The 20,052-nt window shown below is 47.9% G+C and overlaps 1 protein-coding gene across 1 annotated transcript in view; it reads right to left on the bottom strand.

Moving 5' to 3' along the window:
- Positions 1–20,052, bottom strand: part of CFAP54 (cilia and flagella associated protein 54) — a 110,434-nt gene that overhangs the window by 70,910 nt on the left and 19,472 nt on the right. Inside the window, 10 exon segments of the mRNA XM_064154959.1 lie at positions 996–1,143; positions 3,831–3,973; positions 6,212–6,397; positions 7,673–7,765; positions 11,804–11,977; positions 13,064–13,185; positions 13,269–13,343; positions 14,792–14,933; positions 16,350–16,478; positions 18,433–18,491. Of these exon segments, the coding sequence (XP_064011029.1) occupies positions 996–1,143; positions 3,831–3,973; positions 6,212–6,397; positions 7,673–7,765; positions 11,804–11,977; positions 13,064–13,185; positions 13,269–13,343; positions 14,792–14,933; positions 16,350–16,478; positions 18,433–18,491 (1,271 nt within the window).

Below are 20,052 nucleotides of genomic sequence, written 5' to 3'. Positions count from 1 at the left end.
AGGCTCAAGGGGGACCTCATTGCTGTCTACAACTACCTGAAGGGACATTGTAGCCAGGTGGGGGTTGGGCTCTGCTGCCAGCACAAAACAAGGGGACACAGCCTCAAGTTGTGCCAGGGGAAAGTATAGGCTGGATCTTAGGAGGAAGTTGTTGGCAGAGAGAGTGATTGGCATTGGAATGGGCTGCCCAGGGAGGTGGTGGAGGCACCGTCCCTGGAGATGCTCAAAAAAGCCTGGCTGGGGCACTTAGTGCCATGGTCTGGTTGACTGGATAGGGCTGGGTGCTAGGTTGGACTGGATGAGCTTGGAGGTCTCTTCCAACCTGGTTGATTCTATGATTCTATTATATTAATGCAAATAGATGTATGGAAAAAAGCAGAAATGTTCAAAATTAAAAACCCAAGGAGCATCTTGACAAGACAAAGCTAACAGTGGTCAGACTTCTGCCCCAAATTACTGCCTACCACCCACTAAAGTTCTTCAGTTGGAACCAGTGGGCTTTGGATTAGGCAATAATTGATTCAGAAACTCTCCTTCCACCAGGATATAAAATGATCAACAGCTACTAAAATACTTCAGAAAGCAAGACCAGATCACAATTACTCTGCAAATAGGATTAGTGCACTGCAATTTAGCTTGTAATTATGAAATAATCACAGAACTGTCAAGGCTGGAAGGGACCTCAAGGATCATCCAGTTCCAGCTCCCCCTGCCATGGGCAGGGACACCTCACACTAGATCAGGCTGACCAGAGCCACATCCAGCCTGGCCTTAAACACCTCCAGGGATGAGGCTTCTACCACCTACATATAAAAATGACCAAGAAGTAAAATCCAATCCAGTCTATGTAGGTGGTTAAGAGGAGGCTGGATGAGGCACTTGGTGCCATGGTTTAGTTACTCAGAAGGGTTAAGTGATGATAGGTTGGACTCAACAATCCTAGAGGTCTTTTCCCACCTGGTTACTTCTGTGCTATCATTTTAAGCCATACATACTTGTTCCTTATAAAGTATTTCATTGGAGCAGATGGAATCACAGAAGAGTTTCCTTTCCATGATGTTCATGTTACAGACAACAAATATATTCCTCAGGAAAAGCTGCAGGGTAATAGGAGACGTCCGAGACACAGCTTCAAAATGTAACCTACCAAAGAGAGACCAGTAAAAGCAGGTGAATGGTGACTCAGACATCACATGCCTGAAACTGCAGGCTATTAAAATGCAGGCTGGGATTTTTAACTGGTGGGAAAAAAGCAACCAACCGAACAAAAAAACAGCATGAGTGCAGCCCAGACACAACCCTGTGCTGGGCTGCAGCAAGAGCAGTGTGGGCACAGGGCAAGGGAGGGGATTCTGTCCCTTGGCTCTGCTCTACTCAGACTCCACCTGCAGTCCTGGGTGCAGTTCTGGAGCCCCCAACACAAGAAGGACATGGAAGTGTTGGAGCCAGGCCAGAGGAGGCCACCAAGATGCTGAGAGGACTGCAGCAGCTCTACTCTGAGCACAGGCTGAGAGACACTAAGTGCCCCATGCAGGCTTTTTCTGAACACCTCCAAGGACAGTGACTCCACCACCTCCCTGGGCAGCCCATTCCAATGCCAATCACTCTCTTTGGCAAGAAATTCCTCCTAATATCCATCCTGTACCTCCCCTGGCACAACTTGAGTCTGTGTCCCTTTGTTCTACTGCTGCTTGCCTGGCAGAAGAGCCCAACCCCACCTGGCTACAGCCTCCCTTCAGGTAGTTGTAGACAGCAATGAGCTCTGCCCTGAGCCTCCTCTTCTGCAGGCTGCACACCTCCAGCTCCCTCATGACTGCTGCCTTGTATTACAGCCATGAAAGAAATCTCTTCTCTTCTGCCCACTTTTTCCTTGCTTTTGCTTGGGACTTGTTTCCTTTCCTGGCAGTAGAGGACATATATCCTTGTTATATATTTTTACAGGGTTTTGTTAGAGGGAAACCCTGTGATTTTGAAGTACAAGGGGAAAATGCCTCCTTTTCCCTCCATTGTATTTCCCTACAAGAGGCTGAAACTCAAGAAGGAAGCTCGAGTAGGCACATTCACACACTTGACATCACCGAGGGATCAACAGGCTTTCTGGCTGGCAACAGGAGGTTTCCTTTCCTTTCAGCTCCCTCTACTGTTTCTCTGAGCCCTATCCACTGTCAAGCTGCTCTGTTATTCTTAGCTACGGATCAGTGAAACTACAACTGCCTTATTTCATCTTTGATCCATCAGCTTTGAGCAGCTTCCACATTCGTGGAATAAACAGAGAAATGAACAGATTTTTTAAATCATTTAAGTATGGACTGAGCTGCCAAAAAGCAACATCCCTGGAACTGCTTTGTACAGCTGCTGAAGTCTCTCTCTCAGCATTTCATTCCTTTGATAGGAACTTCACTCAAATCCTACCTCCAGACCTGTGTGGTTAAAACTACTGAAAAGAAGAGAGAAGGAGAGGGAAAAAGAGAGAGGAAGGGAAGAGAAGGAGAGGGAAAAAGAGAGAGGAAGGGAAGAGAAGGAGAGGGAAAAAGAGAGAGGAAGGGAAGAGAAGGAGGGAAAAAGAGAGAGGAAGGGAAGAGAAGGAGGGAAAAAGAGAGAGGAAGGGAAGAGAAGGAGGGAAAAAGAGAGAGGAAGGGAAGAGAAGGAGGGAAAAAGAGAGAGGAAGGGAAGAGAAGGAGGGAAAAAGAGAGAGGAAGGGAAGAGAAGGAGGGAAAAAGAGAGAGGAAGGGAAGAGAAGGAGGGAAAAAGAGAGAGGAAGGGAAGAGAAGGAGGGAAAAAGAGAGAGGAAGGGAAGAGAAGGAGGGAAAAAGAGAGAGGAAGGGAAGAGAAGGAGGGAAAAAGAGAGAGGAAGGGAAGAGAAGGAGGGAAAAAGAGAGAGGAAGGGAAGAGAAGGAGGGAAAAAGAGAGAGGAAGGGAAGAGAAGGAGGGAAAAAGAGAGAGGAAGGGAAGAGAAGGAGGGAAAAAGAGAGAGGAAGGGAAGAGAAGGAGGGAAAGAGAGAGGAAGGGAAGAGAAGGAGGGAAAAAGAGGAAGAGAAGGGGAAGGGGAAGGAGAGAAAAAGAGGAAGAGAAGGGGAAGGGGAAGGAGGGGAGAGGAGAGAGGAATAAAAGATAAAGAGGGGGAAAGAGAAGGAAAGAGATAAAAAGAGAGGGGAAGGGGAAGGAAGAGGAAGAGGGGAAAAGAGAGAGGAAGAGAAGAGAAGGAGGAGAGGGGAGAATTTAAGTGGATGCAAGTGCAGAGTTTCTAGCTGGGCTTTGTCTATGATGTTGTTGTTCAACATGTGAAATTCATCTCTGTGTGAATTCACTTAGAGTGTCTATTCTAAATCACTTCAGCATAGTCAAAGATCAGCAGCAGACTTTACAAAGCCACCTCCCAGGCAAACGAGCAAGCAGCTACTTATTCTGGGGGGAGTTCTTCCCCAACTTCTGAACTCTACTGGCCCCTTCCAACCAGAAAGGCAAGAACTGAGCTCCTCTTACACACTTTGCATATGCAAATACAGCACAGAAGATTAACAGCCACTTTACAAACAGTTCCAATTATCAGTGGAAAACAATCATTAGAGAGAACTGCACATGGCAGCAGTTCCAGAAATAACACAAATCCTCTCCTAATTAGAAAGGACTATTTCTGTGATACATTCCACACCTTTTTTAGTCAGGCTGTTGTTGTTGTGCTGAGTTGGTTTGGGTTGGGATTTTTTTCTCCTCCACATTACAAGCCTGAAGTAAATTTCACAACCTGGAAGTCTTTAGTATAAAATGAAACCCTCTATAATTGGGTAGGTTATAAATTAGGGGTGTGGGGTATTTTTGGGGCCATTTACCTCTTTTCAGATATAGTCAAAGTGCTATGTGCAGAAATAACAGCTGCATTGGCAGGCACTGGAGAGGAGCTGGAAACAAAATAATCCCACATTGGTGAAAATGCTTCTCTGGCTAATAAGTAGTTGCCAGTCTGATAGGCTACCTGCAACAAAAACAAACCAAATCAATCAGGGTGTTTCTATGTTCATCAAATAACCAAGGCAAAGAGGATGATATTAAGAAGACAGATTTTAACCCCCCACCCCAAACAGATACATTTAGTTTCCACAAGATCATTCTGACCTGTCGGAATAAAATATGTGTGCAAGCAACCTGAGTCTACTGATAGTTTGCTTTCAGAGTTAGCAGAGGATCATGGAATCAGTCAGGGTTGAAAAGGAACTCCCCTGCCATGCCCAGGGACACCCTATCCTAGAGCAGGCTGCACACAGCCTCAGCCAGCCTGGCCTCAAACACCTCCAGCCATGGGGCCTCAACCACCTCCCTGGGCAACCCATCCCAGCCTCTCACCACTCTCCTGCTCAACAACTTCCTCCTTATGTCCAGTCTGAATCTCCCCACCTCCAGCTGTGCTCCGTTCCCCCCAGTCCTGCCACTCCCTCACAGCCTCAAAAGTCCCTCCCCAGCGTTTTTGTAGCCCCCTTCAGATCCTGGAAGGCCACAAGAAGGTCCCCTGGGAGCCTCCTCTGCTCCAGCCTACACAGCCCCAACTCTTTCAGTCTGTGCTCACAGCAGAGCTGCTGCAGCCTCTGAGCATCCTCCTGGCCCTGCTCTGGACACACTCCAGCACATCTATATCCCTCCTGTAAGAAGGACTCCAGAACTGGATGCAGGACTCCAGGTGGGGTCTCAGCAGAGCACAGCAGAGGGGAAGAATCCCCTCCCTGGCCCTGCTGGCCACACTTCTCCTGCTGCAGCCCAGGCTCTGCTTGGCTTTCTGGGCTGCAAGTGCACACTGCTGGCTCATGTTGTGCTTCTCCTCCAGCAGCACCCCCAAGTCCCTCTCCTCAGGGCTGCTCTCCAGCCGCTCACTACACAGCCTGGATTTGTGCTTGGCATTGCCTCAACCCAGATGCAGGAAGGTAAAAGTTTGCTGAGAGTTAACCAGGGACCTATCAGCCCTCTGTGGAATAGCTCACAGGTGTTCTGCTACAGTTTCTGAAGGCATTTTATTCATCTAGGATCATTTTACTTTTGCCAATGCTGCAGAATGCTCTGCTGCTCTCAGATGTAAATAGAGCCCCAGAAGGAGGTATAAAGTCGTGTAAGTATAAAGTCTTGCTCTGGAAATGCTTCCAACTGTTTCTCATAAGGATGATGAAGGGACTTTAGCATCTCCCCTATGGAAAAAAAAGCCTGAGAACCCTGTGGCTGTTTAGTCTGGAGAAGAGAAGGCTGAGAGGGGATCTGATCATGGTCATAGAATCAACCAGGTTGGGAGAGACCTCCAAGATCATCCAGTCCAACCTAGCACCCAGCCCCAGCCAATCACCCAGACCATGGCACTAAGTGCCCCAGCCAGGCTTGGCTTCAACACCTCCCTGGGCAGCCCATTCCAATGCCAATCACTCTCTCTGACAACAACTTCCTCCTAACACCCAGCCTAGACCTGCCCTGGCACAGCTTGAGGCTGTGTCCTCTTGTTCTGTTGCTGCTTGCCTGGCAGAAGAGCCCACCCCCCCCAGCTACAGCCTCCCTGCAGGGAGCTGTAGACAGCAATGAAGTCACTCCTGAGCCTGTATAAATATCTGAGGAGTGGGTGCCAAGATGAAGGTGCCAGGCTCTTTCCAGTGGTGCCCAGTAATAGGATAAGGAGCAGCAGGAACATCCTCTAACATCCAGCCTAGACCTCCCCCAGCACAACTTGAGACTGTGTCCCCTTGTTCTATTGCTGGTTGCCTGGCAGAACAGTCCAACTCCTCCTGGCTACAGCCTCCCTTCAGGTAGTTGTAGACAACAATGAGCTCTGCCCTGAGCCTCCTCTTCTCCAGGCTAAACAACCCCAGCTCCCTCAGCCTCTCCTCATAGCATGCCAGCTTGGAAGAGACCTCAAGGATCATCTTGTCAAAAAATAAACAGATGATATAAAAGAAGAAAGAAGCTGAATGCAGACTGAAAAAGAAGCATAATAAAACTCAGAGGCATTCTTTCCCTGAAACCAGAATTCCCAATCATTGGGGATAATAATTTTGCATCAAGAATTGACTTCCTCAAGTACATCATTAGCTAACATTGTCAGCTTTAAGTTGTGATTTGTGCTTATCAAGCTTTTAGCAAGAAAGTTTTGGGGGTTTTACCTGGAGAAGTTTTAGAGCTGCAAGTGACAATAAGGAAATCACAAGCAAATAAAAGGGTTTCTTATCAGATACTCTAATCCTACCTGAGTCAGATAGGCTCGAACAGTAGTAGCAGGAAGAGGTGGATAAGCAAGGATTGGTTTAGTTGTTTCCCCAATGGCATCACCAATCAGTTTTCCATCAGAAGAATATGCTGCCACTGCAAAAATGTACTTCTCATTGGCATCTAAACCTTGGATTTCCAAGAGGCTCTTCCCATCAGCTGGTATCTATCAATAGACAGTTTTGGTTCCCAGTTATACTCACTGTACATATCAAAACCAAATCTCAGATTCCAAACATGATAAATAAACAACTTGATGGTCTTGAACACAACCAAAGGACAACCTAGCTGAGGAGACATCCCATGTTTCCATGTGGTGCTAGGTTCCTGAAAGCAATGAAATAGCATGGAGGGGGAATATCACTTTTCTCTGGAATGCTTTGGAGTATACAGAGCACACAAACCTAGACCTCCAAGATCATTCAGGCCAACCTAGCACCCAGCCCTGGCCAATCAACCAGACCATGGCACTAAGTGCCTCAGCCAGGATTGGCTTCAACACCTCCAGGCACAGCAACTCCACCACCTCCCTGGGCAGCCCATTCCAATGCCAATCACTCTCTCTGACAACAACTTCCTCCTAACATCCAGCCTGGGCCTCCCCTGGCACAGCTTCAGGCTGTGTCCCCTTCTTCTGTTGCTGCTTGCCTGGCAGCAGAGCCCAACCCCACCTGGCTGCAGCCTCCCTTCAGGGAGCTGCAGACAGCAATGAGCTCTGCCCTGAGCCTCCTCTTCTGCAGACTGCATACCCACCAGCTCCCTGGGCCTTTCCTTACTGTGTTCTAGGTCCCTCAACAGCCTTGCTCCCCTTCTCTGGACATGTTCCAGTATCTCAACATCTCTCTTGAATTGAGTGGCCCAGAACTGGACACAGTAATGGACAAAGTTACAACAGGCTGTCAGGCAGTGATAGGACTTGGGGGAATTGAGCAAAACTAGAAGTGAGTAGATTCAGTTTGGAAGTTAGGGAGAAGTTCTTCAGCACGAGGGTGGTGAGAGCCTGGAAGGGGTTGCCCAGGGAGGTGGTGGAAGCCTCATCCCTGGAGGTGTTTAAGGCGAGGCTGGACATGGCTCTGAGCAACTTGATCTTGTGTGAAGTGTCCCTGCCCATAGCAGAGGGGTTGGAACTGAATGACCTTTTAGGTCCCTTCCAGCCCTGACAGTTCTATGATTCTATGCTAACAGAAGGGACAGAGAATTTGCCTAACATGAAGCTTTTTAAATTATTTAATTCATTCAAAAAAAGGTTCCCTGAACTTTTTCTGGGGTTTTTGGGATGCTTTCAGCCTAGCAAAACTTCAGTTGCTTAAAACAAAGATGAAAAGGTTTGTCAAAGGATTGGCCAGTTGTCTTTATCAGATAATCAGAAGGATCCATTTGGAAAGTTGGAGGTTTTTAAAGGAAGAGACAACAACCTAAAGGAGTTTTATCTTTGTCTTACCTCTTCTCCTGCATTGGGAAGTTTATTGTTATTTAACTTCACTTTCATGTAACTTCCTCCTGCTACAGAGCCCAGAATACTGTACCAGGAAACCTTTGAAGAAAATGAGAAGAGAATTAATTGACAGCAAACACTCTTCCCAGCTTTTGTCTGGTGTAGAATGTACTCATTTTGTGAACACAGTCACTGAAACAAGGAAAGCAAAACCACTTAGTTCTAAAGTGATGCAGGCCAACTGTGTTAGAAACATCAGTTAATGGCTGTAGCTGCAGAACTACAATGGCAACAGATCAGATGAATCCCCATTATCACCGATCCTCACCTACTCCACCCCCCAAACCTATGCCAAAGCATAAACTCTGCAGGTCATCCTACAGATTTAAAGTCATCTAGACCCATTAATTGATCCTTACCATGGTAGCCTTTTCCAGCTGGCATCGGAATCATAGAATCAAGCAGGCTGGAAGAGAGCTCCAAGATCACCCAGCCCAACCTAGCACCCAGCCCTGGCCAACCAACCAGACCATGGCACTAAGTGCCCCAGCCAGGCTTGGCTGCAACACCTCCAGCCATGGCCACTCCACCACCTCCCTGGGCAGCCCATTCCAATGCCAATCACTCTCTCTGACAACAACTTCCTCCTAACATCCAGCCTAGACCTGCCCTGGCACAGCTTGAGACTCTGTCCCCTTGTTCTGTTGCTGCTTGCCTGGCAGCAGAGCCCAACCCCACCTGGCTACAGCCTCCCTGCAGGCAGCTGCAGACAGCAATGAGCTCTGCCCTGAGCCTCCTCTGCTGCAGGCTGCACACCCCCAGCTCCCTCAGCCTCTCCTCACAGGGCTGTGCTCCAGGCCCCTCCCCAGCCTTGCTGCCCTTCTCTGGACACCTTCCAGTATCTCAATATCTCGCTTGAATTGATGATCCCAGAACTGGACACAGTACTCAAGGTGTGGCCTGACCAGTGCTGAGTACAGGGGAACAAGAACCTCCCTTGTCCTGCTGCCCACACTGCTCCTGAGCCAGGCCAGGCCTCTCCTGGCAAACTTCCCAAGCCCAGGTTTGTAAAAACAGGCAACAGAAATGCAGATGGGAAGTGAAGAAGTTTTGTTTTCTATCCAAGCCATGTTCTTAGGTGCTGGTGGAATCAATACTTCCTTAATGCCACTGAGCTGCTGCTAATCTCATTGGGCATCTCCTGAACACGTTGCACTATCTTTGTCCAATGAAGAATGCAGTGCAGGGCTCCTGGGTCACTGCTCAGCCATGTGCAGTGAGCTCAAACATGCAAACTAATTTTGATTTCACCTCTGCAGAGCTGAGAAGATGACTTTCAGTAAGGCATGCATCTGATTAAGTTTCCTCCTATTAAACTTCTACTTACAAAGTGCCCTAAGTCTATTTGCTTTCAGCAGACATTTAAGGAGGCCCTGAGGTTTGGCAGATGAGGTGATTTTTCAACCTAGCAAATTCTCAGTGGCTATTACATTCATTTTCCTTGTAATAGACATGATTTGCCTTGTAATGAATCCTGACTGCCTTTCAGAAGGAGAGATTGAAACAGGAGAGATTGTTTTCAGCAAATGAGCAACTTTAAGAGCAGGAAATTGTAGTAATACTTTGATTTCTGGTACAAGAGCCCTAGATGAATAATTAAATCCTAAGTATCCATTTCCAGTGAATAAGTTCTTGGTTAAAAAAATACCTTTCCTGTCTTGACTACAGCTAGTTGTATCTTTAGATAAAAAAGAATTGTTCTGGAAGATGCTGGCAACAGGGTAAGAATGATAATCACATTGCACCATCTAGTGACCCAATGTGTTACAGTCTCCCTCCTGTATTGAGCAAACTGAAACAACCAGATGAACTGTTAGGCTTTCAAGAACTCTATTTCATTGTTTTCCCCCTGTTCATTAGAGATAAAAAAGGAAGAATTCTTCCCTAGTACATTGCTTTGAAATTGATTAATGAAGCTGCCAGTTACACAGCAGCTGCTCACAGACACCTTCTGACAAGAGGCTGGACTTGAACCATGGAATCAGGCAGGGTTGGAAGGGAACACAAAGAGCAGCCAGTTCCAACCCCCCTGCCATGCCCAGGGACACCCTACCCTAGAGCAGGCTGCACACAGCCTCAGCCAGCCTGGCCTCAAACACCTCCAGCCATGGGGCCTCAACCCCCTCCCTGGGCAACCCATTCCAGCCTCTCACCACTCTCATGCTCAACAACTTCCTCCTCACCTCCAGCCTCACTCTCCCCACCTCCAGCTTTGCTCCATTTCCCCCACTCCTGCCACTCCCTCACAGCCTCAAAAGTCCCTCCCCAGCTTTTTTGTAGCCCCCTTCAGATCCTGGAAGGCCACAAGAAGGTCCCCTGGGAGCCTCCTCTGCTCCAGACCAAACAGCCCCAACTCTTTCAGGCTGTGCTCACAGCAGAGCTGCTGCAGCCTCTGAGCATCCTCCTGGCCCTGCTCTGGACACACTCCAGCACATCTATATCCCTCCTGTAAGAAGGACTCCAGAACTGGATGTAGTACTCCAGGTGGGGTCTCAGCAGAGCACAGCAGAGGGGGAGAATCCCCTCCCTGGCCCTGCTGGCCACACTGCTGCTGCTGCAGCCCAGGCTCTGCTTGGCTTTCTGGGCTGCAAGTGCACACTGCTGGCTCCTGTTGAGCTTCTCACCTGTAAGGATGGGCTGGGGAGCAGCACTAACACAATTTGTGGGTCATGCTGGACAGGAAGCTGAACATGATCCAGCATTTCTCCACAGCAGCAAAACAGTCTCAAAGCATCTTGAACTGTATTAACACAAGTACAGTTAGGAGATCAAGGAAGCTGTTTCTCCCCCTCTGCTCTGCAGTCATTAGACCACAGCTAGAGACCACAGTAAGCTTTCTTCCTGCCCCCTCCCCATTCTAAGAAAAAATGTGAAATCACTGAAGTGATTACAGCAGAGCACCACCAAGATCATAGAATTCTTTTGTTTGGAAGTAACCTCCAAGCTCATCAAATCCATCTGTCACCCTAATGTCACCATGGCCATTAAACCACATCCCAAAGTGCCATGGCCACAGGTGCCTTGAACACCTCCAAGGATGGTGACTCCACCACCTCCCTGGGCAGCCTGTTCCAATCCCTGACCACTTTTGCAGTGAAGAAGTATTTCCTAGTGTCCAACCCAAACCTTTCCTAATGCAGCTTGAGGCCATTTCCTCTCAGGAGCTGGATCACCAGCACTGTAAGAAGAGACTGAAAGAGATGAGCTGATTCTTCCCAGAGAAGGAGTAGTTTCAGGAGATCTACCAGGAGCCCCTGAGCACCTAGAATCAAGTAATGAAGAGGAGGATATTATTGCACAGTAGTGTCTGGCAGGAAGATGGAAAACAAGAGGCCTAAACTGAAGCAAGAGAGATTCCTGTGGAACAGAAGGAAAACAGTTTTGATCAGGCTGCCTGAAGAAGCTGCTCTGTCTCCATGCATGGAGGCCTTCAGAACTGACCTAATCATGGAATCAAACAGGTTGGAAGAGAGCTCCAAGCTTATCCAGTCCAACCTAGCACCCAGCCGTGGCCAATCAACCAGACCATGGCACTAAGTGCCTCAGCCAGGCTTGGCTTCAACACCTCCAATACAGCCCTGAGGAACCTGGTCAAAACTCACAGTCATCACTGCTTCAAGCAGAAGGTTGGGGCTGAAGCCCTCCCCTTATGATTTGAGTACCTCTGTGATTCCCCATGTAGGTAGATCTTGCCACCTGAACCAGGGCACTTCAGCACCTCATTAGAAGACCTTTTAGTGCAAAACTTCCCTGCATGGCATAATGAAACAGCCTTGCTTCTCTTCAAGTACTAACTAGGAGTATTTTAGCTCCTGAGAGACAGCATGAGCTTTCAACAAGTAGAATAAGTGTTGTACAACAGAAACACCAAGGAACACGATGCACAAGATGAAGTTTCATACAGATGCTAAAATAGTGAGTCAGAGCTGAATCACAGAGGGAAAAAAAGGCATCATTGAGGCAGAATAGCATAAACTTCTCAAGAACAACAGAGAAAACAGTGCTGCTATAACACTGTTGAAACAACTTCTGCTCTCTTGGGTATTGTGTAGTTATTACTCATCAAAACAACATTACCTGAGGATCTGAAGAGAATGGAGCTGGTTTAAAAGTCATGGAGCAATGTGATCTAGAAAGCAACAGAGGAGGAGGAGGAGTCTTGCTTTTTGTCTTGCTGTTCATAGCCTCTTTCAAGCTGTGATACAGTGCTTTTTGGTCAGCTTCAACCTGCTCAACTAAGGTCAGTGCTTCCTACCATGAAAAACCAAAGGGGAAAAGTACTATTAAAGCATATCAGTCAGACAGACTTCACTTCTAAAGGGTTTCAAAAGGGTCTAACAAAAATTCACTGCTATGTAGATGACTTTGAGAGCTTTCCACAGCATCTTAGACTCTAAATTAAGATGAATGGCACTTTGGTGTAAGGCTTATATATGCAGATTAATTGCACAGATGACAGTAAAGAGAATGCTCCACAACCTCCCTGGAGGTGTTCAAGGCCAGGATGGATGAGACCTTGAACGACCTCTTCTAGTGGGAGGTGTCCCTGCCTATGGCAGGGGGTTGGAAGATATGAAGAGTCAGGGCTGTGGCATCTCCAACATTGGAAGAACCAAGGGCAAAAGGAGAGTGATCACAATAATGTTGATCAGCAATTGGTGTCAAACAGCGACCAACACCAACAAAAACCAGAGAGAGATCACAGAACCATAGAATGGTTTAGCTTGGAAGGGACCTCAAGGATCATCTAGTTCCAACCCCCTGCCAAAGGCAGGGATAACTCCCACTAGAACAGGTGGCTCAAGGCCTCATCCAACCTGGCCTTCAACACCTCCAGGGAGGTTGTGGAGTATAGAAGCACAGAATGGGATCTCTGATTGCATTCTGTGATTCTGTGCTCCACAACCTCCCTGGGCAACCTGTGCCAGTGTCTCAGCACCCTCACTGCAAACAGCTTCTTCCTTACATCCACTTTCAGTCTCCCCTCTGCCAGTTTAAACCCATTCCTCCTTGTCCTATCATAACAAGATATTGTCAATAGTCCCCTTCCCTCAGCTTGCCTGCAACCTCCACGGGTGACCTTCCCTCAGCTTGCCTGCAACTTGCATGTGTGCACAGAATTTGGTGATGTGCTCTTTCCTTGGTCTAAGTCACTTTGCCCTTTCAAAAGGCTGAACGTTCCCAAGGCCACTTTAACCTCTGTTAAAAGCACCTAATGTCCCTCAAGCTCCTTCCATCTTTTGCCTTTTGCAAGAAAGAGTCATCCAAGCCTTCATGGCACAGACCATGCAAAGCTGTGATAAAGGACTCCTACCACACATTGTTTAGTATCCTTACCTTCAGCAGCTGCCTTTGGGACAAGGTGGTTAGCTCTTCAGGGTACTTCAGTGCAGCCTTTTGCATCAGAAAGAGTGCTCTGGAGAGTTTGTTCTTTTTAATTTTTCCCATGATAAATCCCTCTGCAAAAGAGGCATCTTAAGCCACTTCTGAAAGAGCAGTAATAAACTGCTGTACTTCTAACATCTCCATTAACCAGCCTTACCTGTCAGATAATGAGAAGCTTTAACATTCACGTGAGGCTTGCCAGACTTAGGGCCTGTGGTCTCCTCTGGAGCAGCTGTACAGGAAGGAAACCATGGGTTACTTATTCTGACAGTGTTACTGAGAGCATTTCAGAGGGATTAAATAGGCAGTTCTGTAGTAAGCAGCTCATGTTCTTTCATTTGGTTTGAGGAGAACTGCTTGGACTGATCATGCCACCACCAACTTTAATAACTTTAGTAGTTACTCTAAGATCACAGGAAGAAGGATCTTGTTTGCTCTTAAGGTTGCTCTGCAGTGTCAAAGGTAGCTCTTAATTAACAAACCACAAATAAGCAAACCCAAAACCCAACTCCAAACCCAAAACCCAACTCCAAACCCAAAACCCAACTCCAAACCCAAAACCCAACTCCACCAAACAAGCAAGCAAACAAAACCCACCAAGAACAGGAGATCAAGGAAAGTTTTTTTTTCAGGAGGCATTTAGCAAGAGTGAAATAACTGCTAGCTGGAAAGAGGTAAGGACAACTTCAACAGTTGTCAAGGAGGAGAAATTCATATAAAAAGCAGCAGTGAATAAAATATTCAACCCATGCTGTAGAGGAAAAAATAATAGCACAGGGGAAAGAATTGTGCAGAGCATCTCTCAGGTGTCCTTTACTGGCACTGTTACAGTTAATATTGTAACTGAAATACCACAACAAACTGCTAGAAGCTCAATCCAGTAGGTCTTAGCAAAGCTGAACTCCCATTGATTGAGTAGAGGGGTGGTAAATCTAAATGCTGTAGATTCAGTGCATTAGTTCTCTTTACATGTGGCATACACACTGCCCTACATCAGCTCCTCTGGAGAAGCTGATCCTTTATTTCTTGCTGTTACAAAATACATTACTAAAGGACCCTAACCAAGCTATGAGGATCATTTGGGCTCCAGAAGACAATTTGTCACCACAAGCAGAGTCAGACATTGGAATCATCTCTCAAGGGGAGTAAGTGGGGGACTCCTCAACACTGGCCAATTATCATAGAATCAACCAGGTTGGAAGAGACGTCCAAGCTCAGCCAGGCCAACCTAGCACCCAGCCCTAGACAATCAACCAGACCATGGCACTAAGTGCCCCAGCCAGGATTGGCTTCAACACCTCCAGGGATGGCAACTCCACCACCTCCCTAGGCAGACCACTCCAATGCCAATCACTCTCTCTGCCAACAACTTCCTCCTAACATCCAGCCCAGGCCTCCTCTGGCACAACTTGAGGCTGTGTCCCCTTCTCCTGTTGCTGCTTGCCAGGCAGAAGAGCCCAACCCCACCTGGCTACAGCCTCCCTTCAGGGAGCTGAAGAGAGCAATGAGCTCTGCCCTGAGTCTCCTCTTCTGCAGGCTGCATACCCCCAGCTCCCTCAGCTTGACAGAGTGCTGGGTCATTTCATGTCAACTACACTATCCCATGGAAAAGTTGGATCAGATGATCCTTGGAGTTCCTTCCAACCTGGCATTCTATGATTCAGCTTTACTGAAACCTACCTTGTGCCATCTTAAGAAGTTTCACAGCTACTCGATGTTGAGCCTGAATGAGCTCCAAGTGTAAATCCATTACAAATCCATCATCTGGTTCTGTCTTATCATTAGCACATCCCAAACCAGAGTTCAAATCAGCTGAGTCCACCTAACGAACAGAAAGCAGCAATTAAGCAAGCACAAACTTTTATGACTTAGCTTACAAGTAGAATTGTTTTAGGACACAGGAAATTGTCATTATCTGTGTAACATGCAGTCACTGAAGCAAGCATGGAATAAAGGAGAATGGCCCAGGAGAGAGAACATGGATAATGGTTAAATAAAACTAGACAAATCAGTGGGAAATTGGATTAATAACACATTAATTGGATTAACAACACAAATGCAACTGTGAAAAAAACAACTCCTTTATTGTGTTCCCAGCTCACAAACCAAAGGTCATAGCAGTGTAGAATGATAACATGCAGAAAATCTGAACTCCTCTCAAGAGTAAACCAATTCCTTTTCCTAGTAAACCATTCAAAGCACTAAATATGGCAGGAATTTCTGCCTTTGTTTTGCAGGAGAATGCTAAAAATGATAATTATTTCCAAAAGAAAACACCAAAGTCAACCTAAGAGAGTTTATTGTGGAAAGAGAAAAGTGCTCTTTCTACTACACAGAGATTTGTAAGTGCAAGGTCCTGCACTTGTGTTGGCACAATCCCAAGCACAGCTCCAGGCTGGGTGGGGAATGGCTGAGAGCAGCCCTGAGGAAAAGGACCTGGGGGTCTGGGGTGATGAAAAGCTCAACAGGAGCCTGCAGTGTGAGTGCAGCCCAGACACAACCCTGTGCTGGGCTGCAGCAAGAGCAGTGTGGGCAGCAGGGCAAGGAAGGGGATTCTGCCCCTTGGCTCTGCTCTCTTCAGACCCCACCTGCAGTCCTGGGTGCAGTTCTGGAGCCTCCAGCACAAGCAGGACACGGAGGTGTTGGAGGCAGTGCAGAGGAGGCCACCAAGATGCTGAGAGAGCTGCAGCAGCTCTGCTCTGAGCACAGGCTGAGAGAGTTGGGGCTCTGCAGCCTGGAGAGGAGAAGGCTTCCAGGAGACCTTGGAGTGGCCTTGCAGGATCTGAAGGGAGCTCCAGGAGGGCTGGGGAGGGACTAGTGACAAGGTATTGTGATGGCAGGATGAGGAGGAATGGGTTTAAACTGGCAAAGGAGAGATTCAGACTAGATGTTAGGAGGAAGTTCTTTGCAGTGAGGGTGGTGAGACACTGGCACAAGTTACCCAGGGAGGCTGTGGCTGCTTCCTCCCTGGAGGTGTTCAAGGCCAGGCTGGATGAGGCTTTGAGCAACCTGCTCTAGTGGAACGTGTCCCTGCCTACGGCGAGGGGTTGGAGCTCCACGATCCTTGAGGTCCCTTCCAACCCAGACCACTCTATGATTTATTTGGCCTATTCTTACACAGGGCAGGAGGATGAGGTGCATTTGATAGTGGTAAGATTTCCAAGCCTGGAGACAAGATGAGGTTTGTGTCATCACTCCTTACAGGTTTTGCAGCAGTGCAGCTGTTTGCAGACTTTACCTTCGTACAGCAGCTGTCAAGGATTGACTTTTCACCTGGCCTTTGGGTCAGGAGGCGAGAGGTGTTCATTGCATCAATTGCTTTGTCCAGACTTTCATAAGCAAGTTGCAGTTGCTCTGGAGGACTTTTCTGAAATGAAAATGCAGAGAAGCTCATTTGGTTACAACTACTTTATTCAAAGCTATACTATGGACTATCAAAACCAAAAGTGCTGTCATTTAGAGCTGTTGTAGCTTCGACTCTGCCAAATAATCTTTCCACTGCTCCCCATGCTTTCATGTGACAAACATTTTACATCTCAAGTCATCTTAATTCACTGAGGACTGATTTTATCTAGCTCTCAAAACCTAATTTACTAATTCAAAAAGCTTAAAGCAGAAGGAAACTGGACTTAGAGAATTCAGTTGAGAGCATTTTTCGTGACCAGGTGCAAAGTTCCATAAGATGTCATGGAAGGCCAAAATAAGCCTAAACTTGGGAGCTGGTGAGAGGTCTGGAGCAGAGCCCTGTGAGGAGAGGCTCAGGGAGCTGGGGGTGTGCAGCCTGCAGAAGAGGAGGCTCAGGGCAGAGCTCATTACTGTCTGCAGCTCCTTGAAGGGAGGCTGTAGCCAGGTGGGGTTGGGCTCCTCTGCCAAGCAAGCAGCAACAGAACAAGGGGACACAGCCTCAAGCTGTGCCAGGGGAGGTCTAGGCTGGATGTTAGGAGGAAGTTGTTGGCAGAGAGAGTGATTGGCATTGGAATGGGCTGCCCAGGGAGGTGGTGGAGTCACTGTCCCTGGAGGTGTTGAAGCAAAGCCTGGATGAGGCACTTAGTGCCATGGTCAGGGTGATAGGCTGAGGCTGGGTGCTAGGTTGGACTGGGTGAGCTTGGAAGCCTCTTTGTACAGGAAACATACTCAGGGACAAAAGCATTGTCAGTGTACCTGCTGCAGTTAATGCTGAGACTCTGTAAGGAGAGTTAGAGCACTTTGGTTTTGCATTCCTGTTTTCCAAGTTCTGATGGTTTAAACTGTTTAACTCTGTGCAAATGCTTCCTCGACAGAACATCCACAGAATCTCAGGGAATTTTCCTGAACTTTTCACAGAATCATAGAATCAGGCAGGGTTGGAAGGGACCACAAGGAGCAGCCACTGCCAACCCCCCTACCATGCCCAGGGACACCCTACCCTAGAGCAGGCTGCACACAGCCTCAGCCAGCCTGGCCTCAAACACCTCCAGACATGGGGACTCAACTACCTCCCTGGGCAACCCATTCCAGCCTCTCACCACTCTCCTGCTCAACAACTTCCTCCTCACCTCCAGCCTCACTCTCCCCACCTCCAGCTTTGCTCCATTCCCCCCACTCCTGCCACTCCCTCACAGCCTCAAAAGTCCTTCCCCAGCTTTTTTGTAGCCCCCGTCAGATCCTGGAAGGCCACAAGAAGGTCCCCTGGAAGCCTCCTCTGCTCCAGCCTGCACAGACCCAACTCTTTCAGGCTGTGCTCACAGCAGAGCTGCTGCAGCCTCTGAGCATCCTCCTGGCTCTGCTCAGGACACTCTCCAGCATCTCCACATCCCTCTTGCAATGGGGGCTCCAGAGCTGGATGCAGGACTCCAGGTGGGGTCTCAGCAGAGCAGAGGGGCAGAATCCCCTCCCTGGCCCTGCTGGCCACACTGCTGCTGATGCAGCCCAGGCTCTGCTTGGCTTTCTGGGCTGCAAGTGCACACTGCTGGCTCCTGCTGACCTTCTCCAGCAGCACCCCCAAGTCCCTCTCCTCAGGGCTGCTCTCCAGCCACTCACTGCCCAGCCTGGATTTGTGCTTGGCATTTTGAAGAGCAATAGCAAAATGTAATATTCATACATACATTAATATTCCTAATTCATAACTGATTATTCATTTCCACAACATGACCTCTTTAAAAGGTGCTGTTAAACCATTCTTTATTTCATCTGAATAAAACCTCTCTCATTTTCCCCCTCTGACTGTGTGGATTGTCAGCTTTCAAAAACCACATCCAAAATGGTGCTAAAGCTTCCAGCAGAAATTAATGTCCTTATGCTATGCAAAATGACTCTGTCAGTGAACATAAATGAGATATTACCATCAGTATTTCAGGCACATCACAGGTTTGATCTTGCCAGATGTAAGCACTCCCTTTTCCTGTTTTTAAAGGAAGAAAATGAGAAAGTGAAAATGAAATACACTCAGAAAACCTTAGCAGTATCAGATTATCTCTACTCCCAACTTAAGAGCTTGGTAGTAACTCAGTTCTTCACTACTCAACTAGGAGAGGTAGATTGTTTCATGAGAAGCTTTTCAGGGTTTGAACACCATAGCTCCACATGGACAATTATCCTAAATCAAAACAGGACTACTTAATAACATAACATTTCAAATGTACTCTGTATTTCACAGCAGCATTACATCCAAGCCAGTGAAATCATCACAGAATCTACCAGGTTGGAAGAGACCTCCAAGATCATCCAGTCCAACCTAGCACCCAGCCCTATCCAGTCAACTAGACCATGGCACTAAGTGTTTCATTCAGACTTTTCTTGAACACCTAAGTGTTCAAATTCACCTGGATGCATTTTGTAGTTCCTCACACTGCTGTAGCATCCACCTCAAATTTCTATTTTTAAATCAATTCCAATGTATTGTTATTGAATCCACAGTGCTTCAAATGCTAACCCAACCTAGAAGAGGACTGATAAATTCCCAAGGCCATCTTTTTGTGGTATAAACTATTTCAATTTAGAAATCCCTGAAGGGATATTATCACCCTTTTAAAATTCAGCTGGATTCACAGAACCAAACAGGTTGGAAGACCTCCAAGCTCAGGCAGTCCAACCTAGAACCCAGCCCCAGCCTATCACCCAGACCATGGCACTAAGTGCCCCAGCCAGGCTTTGTTTCAACACCTCCAGGGACAGTGACTCCACCACCTTCCTGGGCAGCCCATTCCAATGCCAATCACTCTCTCTGACAACAACTTCCTCCTAACATCCAGCCTAGACCTCCCCTGGCACAACTTGAGGCTGTGTCCCCTTGTTCTGTTGCTGAGTGCCTGGCAGATGAGATGAACTCCCACCTGGCTACAGCCTCCCTTCAGGTAGCTGCAGACAGCAATGAGCTCTGCCCTGAGCCTCCTCTGCTGCAGGCTGCACACCCCCAGCTCCCTCAGCCTCTCCTCACAGGGCACTGCTCCAGGCCCCTCCCCAGCCTTGCTGCCCTTCTTCAAACACCTTCCAGTATCTCAAAATCTTGCTTGAATTGATGATCCCAGAACTGGACACAGCACTCCAGGGGTGGCCTGAGCAGTGCTGAGCACAGGGGCACAAGAACCTCCCTGCTCCTGCTGCCCACACTGCTCCTGAGCCAGGCCAGGATGTCATTGGCTCTGCTGCCCACCTGGGCACTGCTGCCTCCTCTGCAGCTTCTCTCTGCCAGCACCCCCAGCTCCCTCTCTGCCTGGCTGCTCTCAGCCACTCTGGCCCCAGCCTGCAGTGCTGCTTGGGGTTGTTGTGGCTGAAGTGCAGAACCCTGCCCTTGGCCTTGTTCAATCTCATCCCATTGGCCTCTGCCCACCCATGCAGCCTGTCCAAGTCCTCTCTGCAGGTCTCTCCTACCCTCCAACAGATCTACACCTGCTCCTAGATTGGTGTCACCCTGCTCAAGGTCATCAATAAGGATATTGAACAGGATTGTTACAGTTACTTTC

The sequence above is a fragment of the Pogoniulus pusillus genome, chromosome 15 (assembly GCF_015220805.1).
Source record: "Pogoniulus pusillus isolate bPogPus1 chromosome 15, bPogPus1.pri, whole genome shotgun sequence".
NCBI classification, from domain to species: Eukaryota; Metazoa; Chordata; class Aves; order Piciformes; family Lybiidae; genus Pogoniulus; species Pogoniulus pusillus.
This window is presented reverse-complemented; position numbering and strand designations above follow the sequence as displayed.